The sequence below is a fragment of the Ascaphus truei genome, chromosome 6, assembly GCF_040206685.1.
Source record: "Ascaphus truei isolate aAscTru1 chromosome 6, aAscTru1.hap1, whole genome shotgun sequence".
Taxonomy (NCBI): Eukaryota; Metazoa; Chordata; class Amphibia; order Anura; family Ascaphidae; genus Ascaphus; species Ascaphus truei.
Window position 1 is genome coordinate 20,915,310 of NC_134488.1, and position 27,333 is coordinate 20,942,642.

At 45.7% G+C, this 27,333-nt stretch overlaps 1 protein-coding gene across 4 annotated transcripts in view; it reads left to right on the forward strand.

The window, feature by feature from the left end:
• Positions 1-27,333, forward strand: part of CLSTN1 (calsyntenin 1) — an 84,771-nt gene continuing 57,438 nt past the window's right edge. For 3 of the 4 annotated variants that reach the window (XM_075603579.1, XM_075603581.1, XM_075603580.1), the window contains exon 1: positions 1-466. In XM_075603579.1, the coding sequence (XP_075459694.1) occupies positions 388-466 (79 nt within the window). In that variant the 5' untranslated portion in view covers positions 1-387. The remainder of the gene's footprint in view (positions 467-27,333) is intronic. The other variant, XM_075603582.1, reaches the window with a different exon arrangement.

Below are 27,333 nucleotides of genomic sequence, written 5' to 3' on the forward strand. Positions count from 1 at the left end.
AAATGTTAGGGGTCTGGTGAGCTGTGGGGTGGGTCGCGCGCTCACAGTTGATTTATTTATTTTCTCCTCCTCAGGCGCGCGCTGCTGATGCGCGCTGGTTGCCTCGCGCCCCCCTTGGTAACCGCGGCACCCGCAGACACAGAGACGTCTCTCCTCAGCAGCCGCCATCTTTAAGTCCAGCACCGGAGCACCTACACACCGACCCCGGGGGGCTACCGAACCCGCGCTTCGCAGCTGCACGGCTTTCCCTTTGAAGGCCAGAGTTGCTGGTAGGGGGACCCGCCCGGATACCGTGAGGCGGCCGGGGGGCTTTCGTCTCACTCGGTCGCTGTGTTTCACCACCCCCCCATCCTCTTCCCCGGTCCAAGAGAGGGTGAGGGAGAGAAGATGCCGGGGATGGCACTGCGCTCCCCGGTCTGCCTGCTGCTCGTCACTGGGCTTCTGTGCGGGGCCTGGGCCGCCCGAGGTGAGAGGATGAGAGTGGGGAGAAAATGAGAGGGGGCACAGGGAGGGGGTCGGGTGCTCCTGGGTCGGGAGAAGAGGCGCAGAAGATATCGAGGGCAGGGGGGGATTTGGGAAAACGAGTGTGGGGAGGGGATCCCGGAATGCTGGATCCCTGATCCTCCTAGAATGCTGGATCCCTGATCCTCCTAGAATGCTGGATCCCGAATCCCCCGGAGCTAGCGTATCGGTGGGATGACTGAATGCAGAGTATACCCGGGAGATGTCAGGACACTCGTGGATACTCCGTGGAGGAGCTGGATACCGGGTACCAATAACACTACACGGGGGGGGGGGGCTCGGCTGATACATCCGGTGTTGGGTTGTATCAGGGTCCCATGGAGAGTTGGGGGGAGAGACCTGCTGTGTAGTTGGGTGGTGATGTGGCTGCAGCGCTGGGGGGGGGGGTGGGGGGGGGGGGGGGGGTGGGGTGGGGGGGGGGGGTGGGGGGGTGGGGGGGGGGGGTGGGGGTGGGGGGGGGGGTGGGGTGGGGTGGGGGGGGGGACAGGAGGGGTCATGTTATTATTGTCCCTTCCTTTTTGCATTCTTTCGCTGCCTATTTGTGGTCCCTGTAATATTAGCACATCCCCAATCAATGCCATGGCTTTGAGATCATCTTCCAGGGTCCCGCGGAAGAATCCCCCCCCTCCTCCTCTATTCTTAGTGATGCCACACGTAGAACATGCTACACAGGGTGAAGTTACCATGCTATTAAAGGGAAACCCGGCGATCGTTGTCACCCTGGTCTTTATTCTTGACTTCAATGTATCCAATGTATCGTTGGGATTTGGTGCGAGACATTTGTGCGTGTGAATCTTTTGTTGGAAATAACCCCCCCCCCCCCCCCCCCCCCCCCCCCCCCCCCCCCCCCCCCAGCACCAAGGTGTCCATCGCCATGCATGCACATGAACCCGTTCCCGGTTGAGAGAGGGGGGAGAGGGAGGGGTAGTGAGGGAAAGAAATTCATGGATACTCGCTTGTAGAGCCATCCATCTCCAGCCTTGGACCTCATCTGTGATGTGCTTGCTGCTTCATTAATAACCCCTCATGGGGAGTAGCACATTTACCAGCCTCATGGATTCATCGAGGTTATCAGGGTTGCTATGTGGCTGCATGCGTTTGCCTGTCATTTTGCTGCACATTGTGCTTATTTTCAGTGGTCTAGTAGAGGGGCTGACAGTTTTGTTGTCCTTTTGTAGTGATTGATCCTACAGTCTGTAGGTATGCGCATTGCAGATCTCCCCTTGAATACATTTCAGCAGAGGCTTTCTTGAAGTACTCCAGACCACACACACATCATGGTTAAAAAAATTGAGCTATTTTAGTTTGGTAATAAAGCATCATTAAATGGTAGCTTTATCTGTGCCTAAGATCCTTGTCTTCTTATGGACTTAAATGTTCTTAGATAAGTTGGCTTTTTTCCTATCTTGCTTTTACAACATGCGTTTCTAATTAACTGAAAGGATTTGTGGATACACTTTTCTGTATTACATGGGCCTAGAAATAACGGTAGGGTTTAAATTAGTCAATGTGAAAGATCAAGACATGGGATGAATATAGCGGTGGAAAATACATCTGTTCCCTATTTGTTGTATGTGAATTACGGATACAGAAATACTTTTGTAAAAATGATCACCTTCAGTAGTGGAAAAGTCTGAAACTAATTGCTATGGAGTGTTGTGCAACCATGCAACAACGAACGAATCATTATTTGAATATATTTCACATTAAATTGATTTTTTAATTTCGATATTTAAATTTATAGGTGCATTGAGTCTTGTTTTTTCTAATGGCTTCGTCTTTGTTGTCACTCTCGCTATCAATGCATTTTCCTACATTCTGCATAATACTCTTCATTATACATTATCATACCATGACATTCTCCTGTTGGAGATATGGTGATGATTTTATATATGCAGTGCTCATGTTCCTACATGTTTTTTTTTTTTTTTTTTAATAAATCTACTGATCCTTTTTTGTTTGAAGCCTATTTATTTTTATCCTACCAGAGAAACTGTATTTGAATTCACTGTTCACACAGCACCTTTTCTACACTAGAGCAAAGTGTTTTATCTTAATTACACAGTGTGCTATTATTGAACAAGTATTTACAGTGTATATTCAAATAGGTTTAGGTCAGCTCTGCAAGCTGTTATAGCTCATTTGTTGCAATCCCTTGTCTCTATTTTATTTTTTACTGTATGAAATGCAGCAACTGTGTTGCTAAATTTGCAAAATGTGTGTGGTATTTAGGCTACATAGATTTAACCCCCCCAGTCTCGGATACTTGGTAAAAATAATACTGCGTAAAAGAGCTTTATATTTGGAGTGTATGCGGTGTTGGCAGCCAATTATAGAATGAGTCTTATGACCATGTTGCATCCATTAGTGGAATGCATTCTGTTTATTGCAAACCTACATATTTTTGGACTCGCTTGACCACTTCATAGTGAAAGGATCTATCAATGCATTGCTATATAACTCCGTGCATGCAATGAATGGGTTAATGTCATTTTTGGGAGTTCTGTGCCATTTTATTCTGTTTTACTGGCGATAACTAACTGTATAAGCACAGTCTCAGCTGGATCTTTAACCCTTATTTTTATCGTAAGGAGCTTGCAACACATGTACCAACTTTATTTATACTTAATATACCTTCATTTGGGACTGTAATGTGATTTCACTCTTGTTTTCCAGTTGATATTTCTAGTGTGTTAATTTGAGCCACTGCTCTCTAATATAACCCTACTGGGTTGAAATCTCCCTCTTTCAGCTAAGGCGTTTAATACTGCAAAACTCACACACATGCTTCCAGAAACACAGGATCAGTTTCTTTTTCCAAAACCGAACATGTCGAAACATATAACATGGATCATCAATCCACACTTATGCACTAGAGAGCTTGTCTTTCTTTGAAGAACAGACTTCTGAGAAAAAGACTGGGGATGGTACACTTGCAGCCTCCACTGTCCATCTCCTCAAGTGTCACAGTATGAAGTGTGTTTCTGTTTATATGTTTTGAAGGGCAGAAGAGACAGGCATTGCACTTCAACATGGTTCAAATGATGGGAGTTCGTGAGTGACGTTACTTAAAATGAATACATTATCTGGTGGAGCAGGATTTGGGGGTTGTGTTTACACACATTGAAAATATAGCTCTATCCTGCAGCATTATAATGGTATATAAGTGGTTGATGGGGCATTGGATTTCTCCCTCAGATGTATTGCTGCCTTAGGAAAACAAAGCTTAATGAGCAGCGCTATTTTGGTCAACTCCATTTTTTTCCCCCCGGCATGACCTGGAAATGGCTGTTTACTAGCCACTGATATTCCCTATTTTTACAATAAATTAGTCTTACCCTGTTACTTTGAGATCTTCCTAAACTTACATGTTGCGTTTCAATTTGCAGTTTTGTTTTTATTTACAGGATTTGTAAGGAAAAAATCACTGCAGGTGGTGTGGGTTTTGATTAGTTTAACATATTTTAATAGACCATTGATAAAAAGTAAAATTCATAATTAAAGGTGGTTATCGGTTTCTTCTCATCTAGAGCACTGATTTCTCAACTGTGGTTTGCCAACCACTAAGGACTAGTGAGGTGCCTCCGATGGGTTTGCAAGAAAAATAAATACAAATGTAATGGTGCATACCAGGCAGTATAGGGGGTCTCTGAGCATGTGTGCAAACTGCACACTAGTAAGGCTCCAATTTGCACCTTTGTGTGAGTGATACAGCTGTCAATTGTAGCAGGGGCTTCCAAAGTTGCTCCCCACAATGCTTTGCACCCACATTGGCAAGGCATTGTGGGGTGTGACTTTGGGAACTCCTGCTATAACACCCGCTGCACCTACTATGGGGCAGTTTCGGGCCTTATTAAGCATGTGTTCCTACCCCACAAGCTCAGACTCTGTGCTGCTTTGTGCGCAATAGTCTGAGTAGGCAATGAGCTTTATTATTATTATTATTATCTTTTATTTCTTGCACACTGTAAAAAAGGTTGGGAAACCACTGATCTAGAGTTTTATTTCTTATTATGGGAATTAATGAGAAGCTTCGTTTTCCCCCCCTTAATCTTATGTTCTTATATAGGTTAAAACACAATACATATCCATAAAGATTATCATGCTAATATCTCCTGACTGCAAAAAGGACCTAAAAGTAACTGCAACTCTGTCCTGCAGATGAAATGTTTATTACCTCTTTATGCACTGTAATTTTTAAATGGACCACAGGACAAAGTCTTACAAATCTTGATTTGGTGGAGCTGGGGGATGTGTATGCAATGTTTTTTAGGTTGGTCAACCAATGCACTTTCATATATCTATTTCACCGTACTTCACATTTTATATTTAACATAACTGTTGGGTGTTCTTCAAGAAAATGAATAGTGCATATATATTGTAGAACACATCTAACCAGATGCGTGTAGGTAATATGATGGCTGCCTTGAGCCAGTTCGCATTTGGTCAAAATATAGCTATTCAAGTGGATAACTTTCCTGCAGCAGATTTCTATGTCCTGTTATGAACTTGGTTTGCATAGTCAATACGTATTTATAATATTTGCATTCACTTTTTGATTGCATAGTGCAGCATTTTTAGGGTGTTACCGGGTGCAAGATGTACTAAATTGCCTCCTGAATTTGAAATGAAATTGAATCTAAATAAAACTTCCTTTAACCTAGTGCATCGACACCCTGCATTACCAGCTATTTTCCTTTTTTGTTATTGTAACCCTTTTAATTTTTGTGTAGTTGTGTCTGTTTTTGCTAGTTTTGTACACCTGTATCTCTCAATTAAGTCGATTAGAAATAATAGATGTCAGCGGACATTTGTGCATTTCTAAAACTGGACCTTCCTTTATGGAGTACTAGCTGAGAGACCCGGCGTTGCCCGGGATGTAATGTTCCCGTTCCTCTCTCTCCTCCCCCCTCTCTCTGTTTGTCCCCCATTCACATGAATCCAGTCCCCCCCCTCCCTCCCTCCTTTACAGCTTCATGTAGCGTGTGTGCGTCAGTCACTGTGTGTTTGCTCGCGCGTCAGTGAGTCTGAGGCAGAAACACAAACACACACAGACTGACTGACGCACACACAGTCAGTGTGTGCCTCAGTCAGTGTGTGCGTGCTTCAGTCAGGCTTTGTGTGCGCGTCAGTCAGTGTGTGCGTGCGTGCGGCAGTCAGTCAGTGTGTGCGCGCGGGGCGTCAAAGGCAGGGGGGGGCGTCAAAGGCAGGGGGGGGCGTCAAAGGGAGGGGGGGGCGTCAAAGGGAGGGGGGGGGCGTCAAAGGGAGGGGGGGGGGCGTCAAAGGGAGGGGGGGGGGCGTCAAAGGGAGGGGGGGGGCGTCAAAGGGAGGGGGGGGGGCGTCAAAGGGAGGGGGGGGGCGCCTCAAAGGCATGGATTCCTCCCCCTGCATTTCCTGCAGTGGACAGGAGGGGGGGGGGCAGTGGACAGGAAGGGGGGGGGCAGTGGACAGGAGGGGGGGGGCAGTGGACAGGAGGGGGGGCAGTGGACAGGAGGGGGGGGGGCAGTGGACAGGAGGGGGGGGGGCAGTGGACAGGAGGGGGGGGGCAGTGGACAGGAGGGGGGGGGCAGTGGACAGGAGGGGGGGGCAGTGGACAGGAGGGGGGACAGGAGGGGGGACAGGAGGGGGGACGCAGTGGACAGGAGGGGGGACAGGAGGGGGGACGCAGTGGACAGGAGGGGGGACGCAGTGGACAGGAGGGGGGGGCAGTGGACAGGAGGGGGGGGCAGTGGACAGGAGGGGGGGGCAGTGGATAGGAGGGGGGGGCAGTGGACAGTGACACACACACACACACACACACACCTCAGTTGATGCGCCCTTTCTCAGTTCCGTTTGGCGCCGGAGGTGGGGAGCGACACCTACCTGTACTTCCGGGCGCCGCCACCGTCTGACTCGGCGCCGCGAGGGAGGAAGGGGGTCCGCCATCTTACGCGCCGCGTGGCAGCTGCGGGAAGCGAGGTGATTTGGAGCGGGGAGGGGGGAGAGGTGATTTGGAGCGGGGAGAGGTGATTTGGAGCGGGGAGAGGTGATTTGGAGCGGGGAGAGGTGATTTGGAGCGGTGAGGGGGAGAGGTGATTTGGAGCGGTGAGGGGGGAGAGGTGATGCCGCTGGGGAGGGGGAGAGGTGATGCCGCTGGGGAGGGGGAAGAGGTGATGCCGCTGGGGAGGGGGAAGAGGTGATGCCGCTGGGGAGGGGGAAGAGGTGATGCCGCTGGGGAGGGGGAAGAGGTGATGCCGCTGGGGAGGGGGAAGAGGTGATGCCGCTGGGGAGGGGGAAGAGGTGATGCCGCTGGGGAGGGGGAAGAGGTGATGCCGCTGGGGAGGGGGAAGAGGTGATGCCGCTGGGGAGGGGGAAGAGGTGATGCCGCTGGGGAGGGGGAAGAGGTGATGCCGCTGGGGAGGGGGAAGAGGTGATGCCGCTGGGGAGGGGGAAGAGGTGATGCCGCTGGGGAGGGGAAAAAGGTGATTTGGAGAGGGGAGAGAGGTGTGTGTGTGTGTGTGTTTTATTTATTTTTTTGGACCTTTGGCCCGTCACTCCGCCTCAGGCCAATGAGAGGTGTGGGGGGCGAGCCAAGGGGGTGGTGTGAGTGTGTGAGGCCAATGAGAGGTGTGCGGGGGCGGGCGGGCCAAGGGACCAATGAGATTGCCGCTAGGGACACCGGACATCCAGCAGGCAGGCATGCATGCAGGCAGGCAGGCAAACATACAGTGCTTTCACTAATATAGTATAAGATTGGGAAACTGCCTCGTTTAGGATTGAGCATTTCCCAACGCATACTTCCACAACAACACCGCATGCTGACTACAAAGGAAGTAATGTCTTATTATCGTTATTACAAATTATCACTACATTGCCCTGAACCACTTGCCTGTAGTGACAGGTGTTAAAACTGGACAGTGTTTAGTGATAGATTTAGTATGTGACAAGAATTTGTAGTCAGTTGTTTGTTTAAAGTTCTGGCTCTTTAGTGGACTAAACATGTCAACGAGATTATTCATGTTTGTTTTCAGTACTTGTTATACTGTCCTACTTAAATGTGCATTTCTACTAAGCAGTGCATACTAGTGTTGGACAAAGCAAAACGTAATGTATTGTAACCATGACAACCAACTGCAGTTTCACAATTTAGATGTTAAACAGAGCTTGTCCCAAGTGTAAATATAAAATTTGTTAACTACGTGTTCCTAATTGAGGAAAGAATGCAGTGGCAATTCCAATGTTACAGTGATTGGGGCTGAGCAGTGTGTTTACATTTCTTTAATATGGAAAACTAGTGGAAGATTTTACGCATGTGATTAGAATAAGAAATTGAATTTAAAGCAACTTTTCACAATGGGAAACTGCTTTATAGTAAGCTAGACAATAAATGGAATATTCTATCTTGCTATATGTCTTGCAGCGGTTGAAGTCATGCGATTGCAGAACTCCACAATGTACTCTTTCATATGGTGGTCTGGGAGTTATTGTTATCAACTATTATTTTTTTCATCCTGGATTGAACTTTTGACTAGTTTACATTTGAGGCACCTACAAAACAAAAGGATAAGATGTTGTCACCTGCAAGCACTGGACACCACTTAGGCTAGGTCCATACAGCTTGCCTGCGAGCGGAGGCGTGTCCCTGCGTGACATCACTCGCGTGAAGCGGGTGCGTTTTTGTCCATTCTAGATGCAGTTTGGGGGGTGGCGGGGGGGCGTGTCAAGGGGCGTCACGGAGCTGATTGGTCCATTGTCGCGTGATCAATGCATTAAGACAGTGTTTCCCAACTCCAGTCCTCAGGGAACCCCAACAGGTCAGGTGTTACAGATTTCCCTGCTCCAGCACAGGTGGGTCAATCAGCGGCTCATTCATTTTGACTGACCCACCTGTGCTGGAGCAGGGATATCCTTAAGACCTGACCTGTTGGGTTCCCTGAGGACAGGAGTTGGAAAACCCTGCCGTAAGGCATTTGATCGTGCCGCGCGGTCTGCGGCAGCATGGACTCAGCCGTAGTAAGATTTGGGGTGAGTGCATAAGAAGATTCGTTTTCATCACTTGCTCTGTTTACTGTAGATAGGCTCATTATCCATTTATATCAATTTGTGCTCCACAACTGCTTTCTCATTACCCATGAGTAAGGGAATATGTACGTGTATTAACAGCATTTTTTATTAATTTAAACCAGTCACACATAAAAGTCTTACCTTTGCCAGATGTTTAATTGCAGCCAGGTGCTTTCCTGTGGTTTTTCAAATATTTTATGTTGACTACAAAAATGTTTGTGAAACTATATTAATAATAATGTAATCTTATTTATACATTTGAGGGCAGGATAGGGAACTCCATATATAGCTATAGCTATAGTTCATAGTTTACAAGTTGCTCTAAATTATAAGCTCTTGGTTCACCTTGAGCTATGTTTGATATGTCTTTAAAACATACACTGAACTGCATCTTTACAAATGGCAAGGTTAATAAGAACTGACATTTCTGCAACTAGAAAAAGCGAAGTCTGTAATGAGGACAGGGTTACAAAGCAGCACATGGAATATACAAAATTGTGGTCATGTTTGAGACCCACAAATATTTTATCGAAGTTTGTGTAAACACTTTACTTGCGGATGATTTTGTAATTGAACATGCAGTTCGGATGTAAAAGTAAAAAAACAATTTTTTGTTGAGCAAAACATTTGCCCATGTTCTGTTACACTGTATGCTCTGCTAATGCTGCACTTTTTGTCCTTCTAAGTACCTTGTCTTACTGCATTGGAGTCCTATCCATTTACTGCAGTCTCCGCGCTGCTGTATATAATTCATGCGAGTTTGGCACAGATCATATTTGTATTGTGGTTACTTATCCTTTTATTTAATTTACTTAATCTTAATGTGTTCTATAAATACCCCTTGTGTATATGCCTTAGTTTTGTTTTTCTCTGGAGGTTGAGAAGTATTGGTTTAACAATCTTAAAATATGTGGATTTATAGCAGAGGTTAATTCAGTGTTGCTCTGTAATCCATGGACCAGGTGTTCCTACATAACCGGTAATAACTGCTCATCCAAGAAATGTTTCTCTTTCATGTTGACACAAAGGGCTCTCTTTATCCTCATTATTTCACATATACAAGCTCATGATGGGCTCCTCCCAACAGACTCCCATTCACAATCCTGTCACCCCTTCCCACAATTAAGTCCTCGTGACACCATGAAGGTGCGGTTTTGTCTAGGATGAGTGAACCATGGATAGTGGCATATTTTTGCTTATCCCCCACACGCTCGCTTCTCTCCCACTTGTAGAAGAGAAGCATGTCTCCCACACCTTTCACCACCTCTGTGATATTGAACCCCCCCCCCCATCTGTGCTTCCTCCCCTCTTTCAATATTGTTGGGGGGAGAGGGGGTTCACATTGCTGCTGGTGAGTGACTCTAAACTGTCCAGGACCTGAGAAACCTAGTCAATTTTTCGGCCACCCTCTTATACTGTTGCTGCCATAAAGAGAGATGTGTAAACCATAGAAACAGACACTGGAGAATTCTGTGATTTCAAAGCAGAGACTCCCTTACCCTGCAGTATAGATCCCATTACATTTCTGGAATGATTAGAGATAACCAACTACAATAGACAACACAAAAAAAACTTCCCTTTGTCAACCTATGGCAATGTTTGCTCAAATTTTCCTTCTTCTGGTTCTCCAGAATCCCTTTCCCAAACATAGGGTTCTTTATAAACTTGGGGTGTTGTTTATATTGTGTTTACTTCATGTTTATATTCCTGGTAAAACAGGTTATAAATAAATTATATATTCTACTTGACGAGTATCATTTTGTCCCTTTTTAGTATGTTTGCTATGTAATTAAAGAACAGATTGGTAAGATGGAGGCATTTCTTCCACACCGTGTCTGCAAATGGCAGCACTTGAAATGCTACGATGTAAAATGTCAGCCTGATGAGACTTCCAGGGCTTTAAATGTTATAGGAATCCATGTTGCCATTCCTAGCACCAGTTCTCGTGTTTATCTGTTCCAATAACTGGTCTTTTGTGCAGTGACTTGCAGTGCCAGGTCAGAACTGTAGGTTGTCTTTCTTAATTATGGATTGTCAGCAATGCCTTTAAATCTGCACACACACAATGTTGATTACCTAACACAAAAACCCCAACTGAACTTCCATAAGCTTACAATTGTAGTCTTCCAGCTCATAAGTGCAGAGCCCAGCTATTTATTCTCATTGACACCCTGACTGTTTTTCTAGTTGTAGGGAGGTTATTTGTGTAAAGTGGAGATTATTATTATTATTTATTTTTTAATTTTTTTATTACTTGCCAGAACAACAGTTTAGGAAGAAACCCAACAAGCCTGTCCCAAGAGTAGCAAATCAGATTTTAAAACATGCGGACTGTCTGAATAATACAATTGCTGGTCGTGTTCAGTTTTGATGCAAAGGTTCAAAACTAAATCTCAGGATAGGCAAAAGGCAATATGCCCTTTTCTTCTGTGTAGCACCGTAAAGTTAAGGTTGATATTTGGAAGTTGAGCAGAGAATATTTTAAGGAAATAAAGTGAGTGGCCAAAATTGGGTCAATTGCTCTATTTATTTTTATGGCATGCCTCCTAGATTTGTTGTTTAAGCTCTCTCTCTGGGTATTGTTTTAGAGAAACAAAATACATTTTACTCTAATAGAAAAACTGCAAAACGCTACCCATCAATTTATTTACTGCCAGAGTAATTTGAAGGCTCCACCAACAACGATGGAGATTGTTTGGCGGTAGTTGCAATATTCACACACTTTTTAGCTACAGTTAGGTCCTGAAATAATTGGACCCTGACACAATGTTCATAATTTTGGCTCTGTTCGCTACCACAATGGATTTGAAATGAAACAACCGAGATGCAATAGAAGCTTTAATTCAAGGGGTTGGACAAAAATATTGTATGAAACGTTTAGGAATTGCAACCATTTTCATACACAGTCCCCTTATTTCAGGGGCTCAAATGTAATTGGACAAATTAACACAATCATAAATAAAATGTTCATTTTTAATACTTTGTCGATAATCCTTTGCAGGCAATGACTGCTTGAAGTCTGGAACGCATGGACATCACCAAACGCTGGGTTTCCTCCTTTGTGATGCTTTGCCAGGCCTTTACTGCAGCTGTCTTCAGTTGTTGTTTGTTCGTGGGTATTTCTTCCTTAAGTTTTGTCTTCAAGTGAAATGCATGCTCGATCGGGTTGAGATCAGGTGATTGACTCGGCCATTGCAGAATATTCCACTTCTTTGCCTTAAAAAAAACTCCTGGGTGGCTTTCACATTATGTTTTGGGTCATTGTCCATCTGTAAAGGGAAGCGCTATCCAATCAACTTCGCTGAATCTGAGCAGACAATATATCCCTATACACTTTAGAATTCGTCTGGCTGCTTCGGTCTTCTGTCACATCATCAATAAACACTAGTGACCCAGTGCCATTCTAAGCCATGCATGCCCATGCCATCACACTTCCTCCACGTGTTTTACAGATGATGTGGTATGCTTCGGATCCTGAGCCGTTCCAAGCCTTCTCCATACTCCTCCCCCCCCCCCCCCCCCCCCCCCCCATCATTCTGGTACAGGTTGGTTGTAGTTTCATCTGTCCAAAGAATGCTCTTCCAGAACTGGGCTGGCTTTTTTAGATATTGTTTGGCAAAGTCTAATCTGGCCTTTCTATTCTTGAGGCTTATGAATGAATGGTTTGAACCTTTTGGTGGACCCTCTGTATTTGCTCTCGTGAAGTCTTCTCTTTATGGTAGACTTGGATAATGATATGCCTACCTCCTGGAGTGTTCTTCACTTGGCTGGATGTTGTGAATGGGTTTTTCTTTACCATGGAAAGGATCCTACGATTATCCACCACTGTTGTTTTCTGTGGACGTCCAGGCATTTTTGTGTTGCAGAGCTCACCAGTGCGTTTCCCCCCCCCCTCCCCCCCCCATCCCTCTCTTAATGTACCAAACTGTTGATTTGGCCACTCCTAATGTTCCTGCTATTTCTGTGATGGATTTTTTTTTTTTGTAGCCTAAGGATGCCCTGTTTCACTTGCATTGAGAGCTCCTTTGACCGCATGTTGTGGGTTCACAGCAACAGCTTCCAAATGCGAATGCCACACCTGGAATCAACTCCAGACCTTTTACCTGCTTAGTTGATGATGAAATAACGAAGGAATAGCCCACACCTGTCCATGAAACAGCTTTTGAGTCAATTGTCCAATTACTTTTGGTCCCTTGAAAAAGAGGGGGCTACATATTAAAGAGATGTAATTCCTAAACCCTTCCTCCAAATTGGAAGTGAATACCCTCAAAGCTGATAGACTGCACTTTAAGCCCATATTCATTATTTAATTTATTTTCAAAACTTCTATCAGTGCCCAATTATTTTCAGACCTAACTGTATATGAGGCCGATATGGTGAAATGGTTTCTTAATAACTCCCTACTGATTTACTGCATTTAGGAAAAAGTCAGTTATTCCACAGTTAATTGTTGTTAATATGATATACGCACACAGTCCCACAGAAACACAAAGCTCTCTGGTCCAGCTGATCCTTCAGTGCAATCATTGTCATTATAGCAGAAGTGGTGTAGTGGGAGTGCTGCTGACGTACTGAAAAAGCCACTTCCTGACTCAATGATAGAGGATATTTTAATTTTATGCTAGTAAGTGCATCTTTTGTTTTGCGTTGCCTCCTTTTTGTCTATCGGCCAATAAGAAGCATAAGTGGAGGATCTGTTCTCAGTACCAGGCACTGCTTTACACACACACACAAGAAAGGGCTATTACTATGAAAATGTTAAATGTTTTAATTTGTTTAATTTTTTTTGTCCCTGTTTTAACTAATCAGTCTGATCTGTTCTGGGCAGAGAATACTGCGGTGCCCTGAGGACATGTACAGTGTATGCGAAACGGGTGTGTATTATTTTAGTGTTGTAGTTGGAGATATGCTGTCCTAGCATGTTTGGGTTAAATAGAAAGGGCAGGAGGTTATCTCTTAGCAGTGTCTGATTGGCACAATGGGACAGACATTAAAAACACAGATAATCAGATTATTGCAGCTAAAGACTTTGACTTGATTGGCCTTGTAAGTGTTCTGAGATGTTGGAAGCTGCTATGCTATGCATTTCAACTGCTTTTTTATGGTCCCTGTAATGGGTGCTAAATAGTGTCTGTATACCTTCATATGGGATGCATTGTTTTGTTCTGGGACTCAATGTTTCTGGGGACTTGTGTGTAGCCCTCCCACTGGTTTCTGTTTGCTTTTATGCAAATGTTGGTGTATAAGTGACTGGCTAGTTTGAAATGGTTTCTTGCTTTTGTTATGGAGACAATAGAAGATGGCTTTCCCCAGCTACTCGGAAATTCATAGTGCCTTTGCTTTACTTTACTTATCTTGATTGAATGTGAAGAAAAAGTGTGTGTCTGTCTTTTACCTCATATCCTGCAATGGCAATTCCTTGAAACATTGTTTTTGTGAAAGTTCCCAAAGAAATCCGCAAAATGGGATTGTGTTTTTTTTTTTTTTTTTTTTATTGAGCGAATGGTACAGGTAAACAAGACTCTAACACCATGCTGTCCTACAATTCAGTATCCATATCACATCAATTTTTAGTAAACTGGACAAACAGGGGGGACTAACTGACTAACAAGACCACAGACTGAGACACTAGGAGGGGGGGGGGGGGGGTAGGCAGTCCAGGAAGCCTCTGGTTCACTATTCATCAACGGGGGCCCCTGATAGTTTGGGATTTTGGGACAGGTCTCTTCTTGTGACCCATGATTCTTGTCTGAGCGTTGCTAGTCCTTGTCAGTTCTACCAGTGTCTTGCTTGCCTATCGTCAGTACCAGCACATCATAGGAGAATGCATTTCAATCTATCAGAGCAAAATATTGGAGGCATCTACCACTGGGATGTCAGTTTGGACCAGCCACGGCGCCCAGATTTTTAAAAAATTTGTGTTGGTGTCGTTAACCAGACTCGTTAACTGCTCCATCCGGCAGACATACCAGATTCTGTTCCTGATTTTTGGGATGTCTGGTTGCTTCCATAATGCTGCGATTTTGCACCTCAGAGCTGTTGCAAAATGTTCCTGGAGATGGAGATTGCGCTCGTCTGGGATCTTTAGGGAAATTCCTCAGGAAGGTCTCCTCTCCCGCTGCTCCCTCTCCCTCCGGTGATCAGCCAGCCAGATAACAGTCCAAAATGCAAAAAAGAGATGGGAGGTGGAGCGCAGAGAAAGAAAATACCAGGGTGAGATAGGGTCAATTTATTGTAACAACAAAACACAGAATTACTTACAATTGGTAAAACAGCAGCATGTAGATACTCCCACAGAAATCTGGTCTGCGTCTATTTGGTTGCCCCCGTCCTGACTACGACACACTGCTTCAGTCACACAGGGTCCCTGACCCGGAACCAGAAGTGTAGCAACTGAGTGATAGGCGGGCTCTCTCAGGTCGTGGCAAAAGCTATAGCAATAGCAACAGCCACTCCAGACTGACGGGGAGATTTCCCAGCAAATACAGAAAATAGGGAGATTCTACTGTGCTAAAGAATGCACTCCTACCCAGGAGTGCAACATAAAAGTATTCAAACAACCCTCTACGCGTTTCGCGCAGTATAGCGCTTCGTCAGGAGGTATTAGGGTATTGCAGGAGGTGGTCTTATATAGGTCACCACCTAATTAACCAACACAAAATACATGTGTCAAACCATACTTTTAAAATAATTCCCAATGGTGAATGTGACTAAAGATGAATAGTATACATATACAAACACTGAACATATTTACACATAAAAATAAATACAATAATACTTAATGTGAACTCTACAAATACATGTCTACCTATACTCATACCAATAATCCAATTAATGATTAAGATTTGATTTTAAATTGATAGCTACCCATTTTTGATCCCTGATGTTGCATATTGTATACTTATACAGTTATATCTTTCACTAGCATACATCTCCTAAAAATACATGACAATATTAAAATAGAATTAAAATAGAATTAAAATCAACATCTAAAATTCCACGTCTAAAAGCTATATATATGCCTAAAGTTCATTATTGATGATATGATTGATAAATTATTTAAGAAAAGGGTTTAGTTCTATCATTTCGTTAAGGCCACCAGGGATTTAACTTTTTAAGGTATAAATCCAATATTGTTCTCTTTGGAGTAATTTTAATTCTCTATTGCCTTTCCTAATATCTCTTTCTACGACCTCCAACCCTCTAAAATGTAAACCCTTTGTTTCACCATTTTGTTGCTCTAAAAAGTGCATGGCCAGATTATGTACCTTCCTCCCAGACTCTATATTTCGTTTTGCATTTTTAATACCATTAATGGTATCCCTGGTGGCCTTAACGAAATGATAGAACTAAACCCTTTTCTTAAATAATTTATAAATCATATCATCAATAATGAACTTTAGGTGTGTATATATATATAGCTTTTAGACGTGGAATTTTAGATGTTGATTTTAATTCTATTTTAATATTGTCATGTATTTTTAGGAGATGTATGCTAGTGAAAGATATAACTGTATAAGTATACAATATGCAACATCAGGGATCAAAAATGGGTAGCTATCAATTTAAAATCAAATCTTAATCATTAATTGGATTATTGGTATGAGTATAGGTAGACATGTATTTGTAGAGTTCACATTAAGTATTATTGTATTTATTTTTATGTGTAAATATGTTCAGTGTTTGTATATGTATACTATTCATCTTTAGTCACATTCACCATTGGGAATTATTTTAAAAGTATGGTTTGACACATGTATTTTGTGTTGGTTAATTAGGTGGTGACCTATATAAGACCACCTCCTGCAATACCCTAATACCTCCTGACGAAGCGCTATACTGCGCGAAACGCGTAGAGGGTTGTTTGAATACTTTTATGTTGCACTCCTGGGTAGGAGTGCATTTTTTAGCACAGTAGAATCTCCCTATTTTCTGTATTTGCTGGGAAATCCCCCCGTCAGTCTGGAGTGGCTGTTGCTATTGCTATAGCTTTTTCCACGACCTGAGAGAGCCCGCCTATCACTCAGTTGCTACACTTCCGGTTCCGGGTCGGGGACCCTGTGTGACTGAAGCAGTGTGTCGTAGTCAGGACGGGGGCAACCAAATAGATGCAGACCAGATTTCTGTGGGAGTATCTACATGCTGCTGTTTTACCAATTGTAAGTAATTCTGTGTTTTGTTGTTACAATAAATTGACCCTATCTCACCCTGGTATTTTCTTTCTCTGCGCTCCACCTCCCATCTCTTTTTTGCATTTTGGACTGTTGCAAAATGTGCAATTAATTTGTGCTCCGATCTGTTCAACCCCCGGGTGCATCTGCCCAGCAGAAACAACCAGGGGTCCAAAGGGACCGCGAGCCCGAGAATTCTCTGTAGCCAATTCCTAACGTCTTCCCATAACGGGAGCACCTTGGTGCAACTCCACAGCATGTGCAACAAGTCTGCCTGTTCCCCACATTGTTTAGGACACAATGGGGGGGTAGTCTTTGGCTAAGTTTGTCAATCTCATCGGGGTAAGGTACCACCTCATCAGGACCTTATATGCATTCTCCTTTAATGTGGTGCATATAGAACTCTTTGCAGCCGCCAGTACTATAGAGTTCCAATCCTCGTCTTCTACTGTTTCCCCTAAGTCCACCTCCCACCTGGTCCTATAACTCAGTTTCTTGTCGTCATTTTTTGCAGGACACACCACCTCTCCGTGTATACCAGAGATAAGTTCCTTGGTGCCTGTCCCTCTTGAACAGAGCTGCTCAAAATTTGTTCACCTAAGGCGTTTTGGGATTTTAGTGTAGAATGCTCTTAACTGGAGGTATCTAAAGAATTCTGAGTTTGACATCTCCTTTTCCAATTTAATTTGCTCAAAAGATTTTTTTGCGATTCTGCTCTCCAGGTGTAGTAGCCTCGTGAGGCCCTTTTGTTTCCAAATTGCTAAGTCCTTACTCTGCAGACCCGCAGCAAAATCAGGGTTTCCCAAAAACGGGGTCATCAAGGAGTGTTGCCTTGAAAGGGCATATTTGTACTTGCTACTCTACCATACTGCCAAAGAGCTGCTCATTGCGGATAACGGGTCACGTACGATCTTAAATACTTTTTTTGGTAGCCAAATCAAATCCTGTAACTCCACAGGGGCACAGCACTCTCTTTCCAGTTCTACCCATCGCCTTAGGCTTGGGTGCGTGTGCCACTGAGTAATTTGAGATAATTGGGCCGCTTTGAAATACAACAACAAGCAAGGTACCGCCAGTCCTCCTCTTAATGTGGGCCTAATTATTGTACTAGTTTTTAATGTGTGGTGTTTTGTTACCCCAGATGAATTTCACCATAGAGGACTGCAAACGGAGGATGTCATCCCTGGTCACTTGTACCGGGAGAGTTAGGAACAGATATAGGATTCTGGGAAGGAGATTCATTTTTATACTCTGGATCCTACCGATCCATGAAATTCCGTAACCTGATCACCTCCTGAGATCCTCCCTCAGGGTCCTTATCAGTCTGGGGTAATTTGCTTTATATAGTACATTCTTTTGTAATGTTAACCCCTAAGTATTTAATATAGGAGGCTTGCCATGTAAAGTTGAAATTTACCGCAATTAGTTTTTCTGTGACCTTAGGAAGATTTATGTTTAGGGCTTCTGACTTTGACTGATACATTTTGAAACCGGATATCTTATTAAATTCCCCCAACAGACTAAAGACATTTGGCAGACAGATGAGGGGCTGAGATAGTGTTAATATAACATCGGCGTACAGGGCCACTTTGTGTGACTGCTCCCCGATTTGGATTTCTGCTATATTTGGGCTGTGGCGGATATATGCTGCCAGGGGCTCAATGCATAGTGCAAAAAGGAGAGGAGACAGGGGCATCCCTGCCTGGTGCTGCTCTTTATTAGGAATTTCTCCGATGGGAAGCCCTGGTGCCTGACCTTCGCCGTCGGTCCCTTATACAGAGCCAGAATTGCGCCCAACATTCTCCCACCCAGGCCGTATTCTCCAAGCGTCTCTCTCAAGAAGGGCCAATCAATTCTGTCAAATGCTTTCTCTGCATCCAGACTAACCACCATAGACGGGATATTTTTCCTCTGAGCCAAATCGATTAAATCTATTATCCGTCTGGTGTCTGCCGCATATGAACCCTACTTGGTCAGGATGGACCAGCTTTGGCATCACCTGGTTGAGACGGTTAGCCAGCATTTTGGAAAATATTTTAGTATCCGAATTAATCAGAGAGATGGGTCTGTAGCTTTTGCAATCTGCTGGGTCCTTTCCTTGCTTATGTATTACTGAGATGGACGCCTGGAGCATCGGGCCTGGAATGGGGGCACCCTCCAGAAAGGAATTGTACAGCTTTAATAGATGAGGAGCTAGTATATTTCGGAATTTTTTTATAATATAAGTTAGGGAAGCCACCCGGGCAAGGGGCTTTGGATGCCTTCAGTGATTTCATTTACCTCCAAAAGCTCCTCTAGGGTGAAGTCTTCCTGCAGCGCGTCCCTCTCCTCTCTGCTCAATCTAGGTAATCTAGCCCCCTTTAGGAATGTCTTCAGTTGCTTGCGCGTGGCCCCACTCTGGGTAACCTTGGCCCCATCGTATAGGGTCTCGTAATATGCTTTAAATTCTTCTACTATTAATTTGGGGTCGGAAGTGAGGTCCCCCTTCCTTGTCCGAATTGCCTGAATATGAAAGTTTTGGTCTCTATCTCTAAGTTTATTGGCAAGTAGGGTATCTGGCTTGTTCGCTTTTTCCAAAAATTTCCACTTAGACCAGGACATCTCTTTTAGCTCTGGAGGTCAGCAGTAAATTTACTGGAAACAATGGCGGAATCCGGCGCAACTGCGCATGTCTGACTCAGAGAGGCTGCTGGGATCTTCAAAAAAAACTCCAAGACGAAGCCCTATTCCTAAGGGTGAAACGCGTTGAGGGGGAGAATGCGGTGCTAGCCCTTGTGTGTTCCATGAATAAAGTTTTTTGAAGATCCCAGCAGCCTCTCTGAGTCAGACATGCGCAGTTGCGCCGGATTCCGCCATTGTTTCCAGTAACTCTTCTGACGGTGGCACGCAGGAGCAGCCGAGGTGAGCAGGCCCCAGACCGGAGATGCAGGTGAGGTAAGTTACCAACAGCCCCCTGCACCGGTCAATTCTGTGGCCAAGCGGAGCTCCCTCATGCGCTGCCCCAGTGTCTGACACAATTTCAGACTGCCACTCTGCACACGGAAGCGCAGGACAGATTCCCACATTCTCAGCAGTAAATTTAGCTTAGTTTTGGTATCTAGCAACGTCTGTAGCGTCAAAGCTTTTTTGTTCTCTTCGTGTAGGGCCGACAGGACAGCCAATTCTGATTTGTAATATTTTGATCTTTTTGTCCTTCTCCCTTTTACGTCTGCTCGCAATCCCTATGAGCTCCCCTCTCAGAGTTGCCTTATGGGCTTCCCATAGAGTGGACTGTGAAATCATACTGCCGACGTTCTCCTTAAAGTAGTCCCTAATTCTATCCCCAACCTTCTGTTCAATCTCAGGGATTTTTTATCAGTAACTCATTGAGTTTCCAGTTCGCTCCTGGCCTGTCTAGCCTGAAATCAGTGCACCACAGCTCAATCGGTGCATGATCTGACCATGAAATATCATGGATTCCCGTATGGGAGATCTGTGAAACCATTCTGCTAGACACAAAGAGGTAGTCAATCCTGCTGTATCTGTCATGTGGATGGGAGTAGAAGGTGAACCCCTTCTCCCCTTGGTGGTGTTCACGCCAAATATCTATTAGATTATTGGCCCTCAGTTCCCTGGACCATGAGGCCCGAAAGTACGGTCTCTTGTGACCTCCCGGGGTACATCTGTCCATTGTCGGATCTAACGGCTGATTAAAGTCGCCCCCTACCACTACGCAGCCCTGGGCCAGTTTACTAAGAGTTGAAAAGAATTTGTCATGGAAGGCTTCCGCTTATTCACTAGGGGCATAGACATTTGCCAGCGTGATAGGCTGACCCTGTATATCGCCTACTACAATTAAGAACCGACCATTTTTGTCTTTTTTTTAATGAGCTTGATGTTTAGAGGTAAACGGTTGTGAACTAGGATTGCCACTCCTCTTTGTTTCTTACTAGCTGTGGCTGAGAACCAACTGTTGTACCTGCCATCTATGTACTTCGGGGAGCTATTGTTGGAAAAATGTGTCTCCTGTATCAGTATGATGTCTGGGTCAGATCTTTTATAGTCAGCCATGGCCACTCTCCTCTTCCGGGGGCTGTTAAATCCCTTAACATTGTGGGAAAGTATAACAATGTCCCTACCCATTTGTGGAGATCCAAACCTTCGCTTGTCTGTAGGCCTTCTGAGTGCGTAGATAAGACCTATGCGCGGCCCTCTCAGCCGAGCCGTTCCGCGCCTGCTCTGTGCTTCCTAACAGCGTGGGGGGGGGGGGGGGGCGAAACAGCGGGGCACACACACGAGGGAAACATTGAGACAATGACGACATAACATGTAAAAACATATATTGAACAACCGGTGGCTGGGCGGGGCCAAACCCCTCCCGCCACCTTCTCTGCCCCTCCTGGCCGTCCAGCCTGGGCGCAGTCCTGGATGATCTTCCTGCCGCTAACGCCCATATCAGCTGGCCCAGTGAGGACTTTCATGAGCCACCCAGGAAATGACCCCCTGGCACTCATGTGGAGACTCATGTTGAAGGTGGGAACGGACCCAAAACTCCCCCCCACCATCTAACATGATCTATCTATGAGAGAAAAATATCCACCTTAGACTGTTTGAGCCCCCTCTTCTCCTCCTCAGTAGGAGGCCCTCTAATGACCCTGATATCTATCTCATCTAACGTAACTTTACCCCCTTAACTCCTCTTACCCTCTCTGACCCACCATTGTGATCTCCTCTTCCCACCTTTTCAGGCGACCCATCGGGCTCTATGTGTAGCTCCTTTTCCCTAACTACCTCTTCCCTATCGCGTTACTGCTGCTCAGCCCCTTCTGCTTCTAGCTCTCGGACCTAGCACTACCTTCTTCCCTCTGTGTATGTCTAATTCTCTCTTCCGGGTTGCCAGCCACAATTATGGGGTCAGTCTTATGTAACCCCCTCTGTGCCCCTGTCCCTCCTCAGCAGCTGCTTCCTTCCTCTCTCCTTACTTCCGTTCCGTCTCTAACCCCTCCTCCCCCTACAACTTTCTCATCCTTCACCCCTCTTTCCCACCAGTCCCCTTCGCCCCCCTTCCCTAGCCCACTACACTCCTCCTCGGGCCTCCTTAGCGGCCGTGTCCAGCCCGCTACCCTCTTTTCCACTATGGGACTCTCCCTCCCGGTAGTCTGCTGCCGCTCTCCAAGTCTCGCGGGTGCAGGGGGGGGCCACATCGCCTCTCGATGACGTCCGTCTGCTCCTCGTTCCTGCCCCCTCCAAGATGGCTGCATCTCTACTTCCGGTGACGCATATCCGGATGCTGCCATTCTCCAGCAGGATGCCCACGAAGATGGGTGTGTTCCCACCCAATCTTCCCGCCATACCGACTTCTTCTTCTTCTGCAGTCCTGCCATGGGGTTTGTGTCCTCCACCTGCGCCAACTTGCCTGACATGCGTTCCACCGCCATCTTCTGTAGCCCGACAAGCTTCACCTTTTATCCTTTTTTTTTTTTTTCCCCCCAGTTATTTCAGCTCTACAAAAACTGGGAGATCACGCTTTTGGGACTTCAGAACAGAGTTTATTGTTTTTTTAACCAACATATTGCTCCAATCCTCACTGCTCAGTCCTCTTCCGTGGCTGCTGACTCCCGGTTCCCTCTCAGCTTGCCAGCTCTCTGCCAGCTCTCTGCCATTCCGCCTCTGGCGACTGCTCTCTACGTAGACCCGCCGCAGGACCTTCTTTTACCCCCAGTTTGTGGAGAAAGTCTTCACCGTCTTCGATCTCTTTTATGGAGATGGCCCTCCTGTTTGTGATGACCAGTAAACCAAACGGGAAGGTCCATCTGTACCGGATCGCTCTCTGACGCAGGATCTTCGTGATGGGTTGAAGCTTTCTTCTCCTAGATAGGGTGACTGGGGATAAGTCCTGAAATATCTGCAGGGTGGCATCTTCGAACCGGCAGGCCTCCTCTGACTTTGTTTTTTGGAACACTGCATCTCTGATCCGGAAATAGTGGAGCCTCGCAATCACGTCCCGTGGTTGTTCTGCAGCGGCTGGTCTGCTTCTCGGGGCTCGATGGCAGCGGTCCATCAAGAGTTCTGTCTCAGGTAAGTCGGGGAGTAGTGCCGCTAACCAACGGGAGACGAATCCCTCTACGTCAGTACCTTCTTCGGGGATGCCACGGACCCTTATGTTGTTGCGGCGGTCCCTGTTCTCCGCGTCCTCTTTGCCGGTCTGCTAACTCCGTTATCTGGGATTGTAAATGCGAAGTCCTTTTTTCAGTTTTTTTTTTATTGTTTTAGTTGTTGCCGCCATCTTTTCTTCCAGTGCTCCGGTTCTTTCTCCCACGCTCTGCACCTCTTTACGGAGTTCTTGCATTTCTGCATGCAGGAGGGTTTTCGTGTCTCTGTATAACCTGTCAAAATCACAGCGGTGGACCGGTAGCAGTTCTGGTCCATCAGCCGTGTCCTCGTCTCGTTCAGATTCCGAGCCCGCCGTTGAATTCGGCGCCATTTCTGTCCCGGCGATCTGTGATCTAGACCTGCTCAGATATTTCCTTAAATCTCCTCCGTTCTTCTTCCTGGTACTTTGCGGAGCCATCCCTGCACTTTCACCGCTTGAATACAAAGAAAACAAAAGCGCAGACGCACATAGTGAAGTATGTAAAAAATATATGTATATATTATTAGGATAAGATATCTGCGTACATCAGATCAAACAATATTCAGCATTTCATGTGTATTGACATGGGTTACCCGACGTCACACCGCCACATCCAGACCGCAGGAATTACACTTTGCTGCCTTATGGAAAATCTCAGCCTAGGAGCACACCGCCACGATGCTTGGGGAACACCCTCCGCTCGTCTCCAGGTTGCAGGTAAGGATCCTTTGCAGGTCAGGGCCGTTGAAAGACCGCCACTTCGTCCGGCTTGCCGCCGATGGGACGCCCTCAGGAGTCAGAACTGTTAGGTTCACCGCCGGGCTAGTTCGTCACGTGTCCCGTATGAACTTCACGGCCGGCCGTACAGTGAGGATGGCCGTAAAGGAAGATATCGCGTCACTTCAGTAGTGCCGAGTTCAGCAATTATTTGAAAGACTCCAAGCTACTATCAGCACGCAGATAGTGAATAAAATAGTCTTGAGAGCTGTATAATCTATCCAGTTGCGCACTTGTTTTTGTTTGTATTTTGTACTTTCACCGCTTGAGCTGTGTTAATTTTGGGTCGATTCAGTAGCTTTATTGTGGATATTTTCAATCTTTTAATTAGACGGGGGACGGAGCTCAAGACTTACACTTCCATCCACCTCACTCGCGCGCATGCGCCTCCCATGGGATTGTGGTTTTGTTGGATTTGCATCACTTAAAAATTAAAAAGGGATAAGTACCATTTAAAAAGAATCTTAGCACTATGACTGTAGTTGTAAATCTACTGTCTGGGTTGAAGCTTGATCATGTTAATAAAGGTTCCACATGGGAAAAATATTCGTAAACTTGGCATATTTACAGCTCCAGAGGTGACGGGCACAAGTCTCCTAGTGTGAAGGATAATGGAATTTGGGTGTGTAAAAATTTGCTATGAAATCAAATTGAGGGGATTTTGGGTCAAGATTTGAGTAAAAGTGCACTTTAGTTATCATATACTGAATTGTGGATTTTGCCATTTTCAGTAAAAGTTAAATAACTATGCAACATACAGTAACGCAATTGTTATACTCTTAAAGGGGCAAGTCCTCCTAGGACCGAAGTAAACTAATTTCAGTGACCTGTTTAAAGGGTCTCGTGTGTGTGTGTGTGTGTGTGTGTGTGTGTGTGTGTGTGTGTGTGTGTGTGTGTGATTTTGTTTTTTTTAATCTAAACTGGACACCGATAAGTATTTATAAAAATAATTCACTTTACACTTGGGAAGAGTTTGGTTTCCTCTGGCTGCTCCCTTTTTTTTCCCCCTGATGCCACTGTGTGTGTGCAGCAAGTGTTTGTACAGCCAGAGCCCCCCTTTCTCACCTCATCTTTATTGGTTCTCTGATGAGGACAGGGTGGGATCTGGGTAAAGAAAACACATGATTGTCAAACAGTTCCCCATTCAGAGGCCTGTAAGAAATTCAATTGGCTGACTGTGGGATTGCACCAACCAGTGTGATCATAAATTACATTTCAGTGATCCTGAAGATTGTGATCTTGTTCGGTAAGAGTTCGGTATGACATTTATGCAATCAAAATAAAAAAAATAAGAAACACAAACCTGTTTGCCATGTACCTATTCTTTGTTCACTAGTCATGAATATGAAATTAAACACCAGGTATATTTATTTTGTTTATAATATGGAAGTAATACATTCCTACCCCTCGTTTTCAAGTATGTTCTGGGCACAGAGATGATAATACATGGTTATATTAAATGAACAGAGGTTATACATTCAATTTACAGACCTTCCATGAACAATTAAAGCATAATATATGCCAGTGGGGCGCAAAGTTTTCCCCTGCGGTCCCCTCACTCCCGCGCACCCCTTATCCCCCACTTACCTGCGCTCAGCGATGAAGGAAGCCGCCGGAGCATAGGTAAGTGAAGGTGTACAGAGGCCCTGCAGCTCCCGGCACTTAATTTAAGTGGCTTTGGGATGCGCGCAGGGCCCCTGTAAACCCCGTGCCCCCCTGCCGGCTGTCTCGCGCCCCCCATTTTGCGCACCGCTGATATATGCTACAGGCGTATGTAACAGTTACAGGCTAGATTAAAATGTGACCACTTCAGTTTTGAAAGAACTTTTAGATGTGTGGTGGCTTTGAGAGTCTCCGGTAGGTTGATCCAGTTGTGAGGTGAACGAGAAGAGGAGGAACGGCCCGATTCTTTGTTGAAACTTGGATCGTGAACAGTCTTTTGGAGTCAGATCTCAGATAAGTGCTGAATGTGGTTTGGGTGAGGAGCTGGTTCAGATAGCTGGGTAGCTTTTCCCAGAAACTATTTGAAGGCAAGACCGGAAAAATGAACTTTGCGCCTAGATTCTAGTGATGGCCAATCTAGTTCTTTTGAGCTTTTCGCAGTTATCTGTGTTGTAGTTACATTGCAGGGCAAAGCGGCATTTTGAGTTGTAGAAGGTGTTTATAGTTTGCTAAGGTGAGTTTCAGGTAGCAACACCACCTCCACAATGTGGAAATTGTCCACTCAGGATGAAACTTACTGAAGTACTGATGTATCTAATAATAATGAAGCCCACACTATTCCCTAGTGCAGCGGTGCGCAAACTGGGGGCGTGAGACTGCCTCCGGGGGGTGCGCGGTTTACAGAGGTCCCGCATGCTTCTCTGCAGGGCCTCTGTAAACCTAACTTACCGTGGCTTTGGCGGCTTCTCTCACGCGTCGCCATGGCAAGCGAGGTCATGTGCCGTCACGTTGCTATGGCAACGTAACGTTATGATGCCGGTGAGGGGGGGGCGCGCGGAGGTGAGGGGACCACCGGCAGTGGGGCACAGGGAAAAAAGTTTGCGCCCCCTGTCCTAGAGTAAGGGGAGCGCAAACTTTATTCCCTGTGCCCCCTGCTGGCAGTTCCTCTCTCTCCGCACCCCCCTTACCTTTACTCCGGTGGCGACGTCACGTTGCCATGGCGACGTCGCGTTGCCATGGCGACGTCGCATGACCTCGCTACGTCATTTGACGCTGCGTTACCATGGCGACGCGTGTAAGAAGCTGCGGGAGCCAAGGTAAGTGAGGTTTACAAAGTCCTTTGCTGCTTCCCTGGCACTTAAATTAAGTGCCTTCGGGAAGCGCGCGGGGCCTCTGTAAACCCCGCATCCCCCGCAGCAGGGGGGACGTGCCCCGCAGTTTGCGCACCGCTGCCCTAGTGGGGGGGGGGGGGTGCGCACCTTTTTTAATAGGTGAAAAATATGTAGCAAAGATGCACAGAGACACATTTGAAAGGTGTACTCAGGTGGGTTAATAAAAACAAGGGTGAAATTAATGTTTAAAAATTTAACTTGCACAACTTATAAAGTAGTGGCTGAACACCATTTAAACACACGTCTAACTTATACTGTAATTGGTGAAGGGGGAGGGGTCTTTGTGACGTGTGTTGGTTATATTCACTATGCCTGGGACATAGTCCAACAGACCCCGCTGAGCTGTGCTGAGCAGATGAACTTACCCCCTCCATCTGTGATCAGCGCGGCTCAGAAACTTTCAGGAGACAGGAAGGTTTGAACTTCGGAGCTGAGGGGAGCGGAGGAGCGGTCACGTAACCGCAAACATCCAATGGGAGCGAGGGACTAGCCCCGCCTCCTGCCACGTCTCAGTTCCACCTCGTCACGCCTTCACCCCGCCCCCGCCCCCAAAGCACGCTCACTGTCTCGCCTGCCAGGACACAAAAAAGCACCAGATTGAGCAGGCGAGGCAGAGCAGGAGCGCTGATCAGCGCGGCCCGAGGCCTAAAGTAACTAGTGAAAAGGATGAGATAAGGTAAAGGTAATATGTCATGGCTAAATAGCCCACCTTTTCCTCAATTGCTAAATGGCAGCTGTGACTGTGAGGTGGGTGAACCAGGTAGTGATAATCTTCAATGATACAGCTTTGGGAGTCCCTGACTCACTGATCTCCACAGTATATCACCCAGTAAGTTTAGCTGTGTTGGGATACATGTATATAATACATATGGTA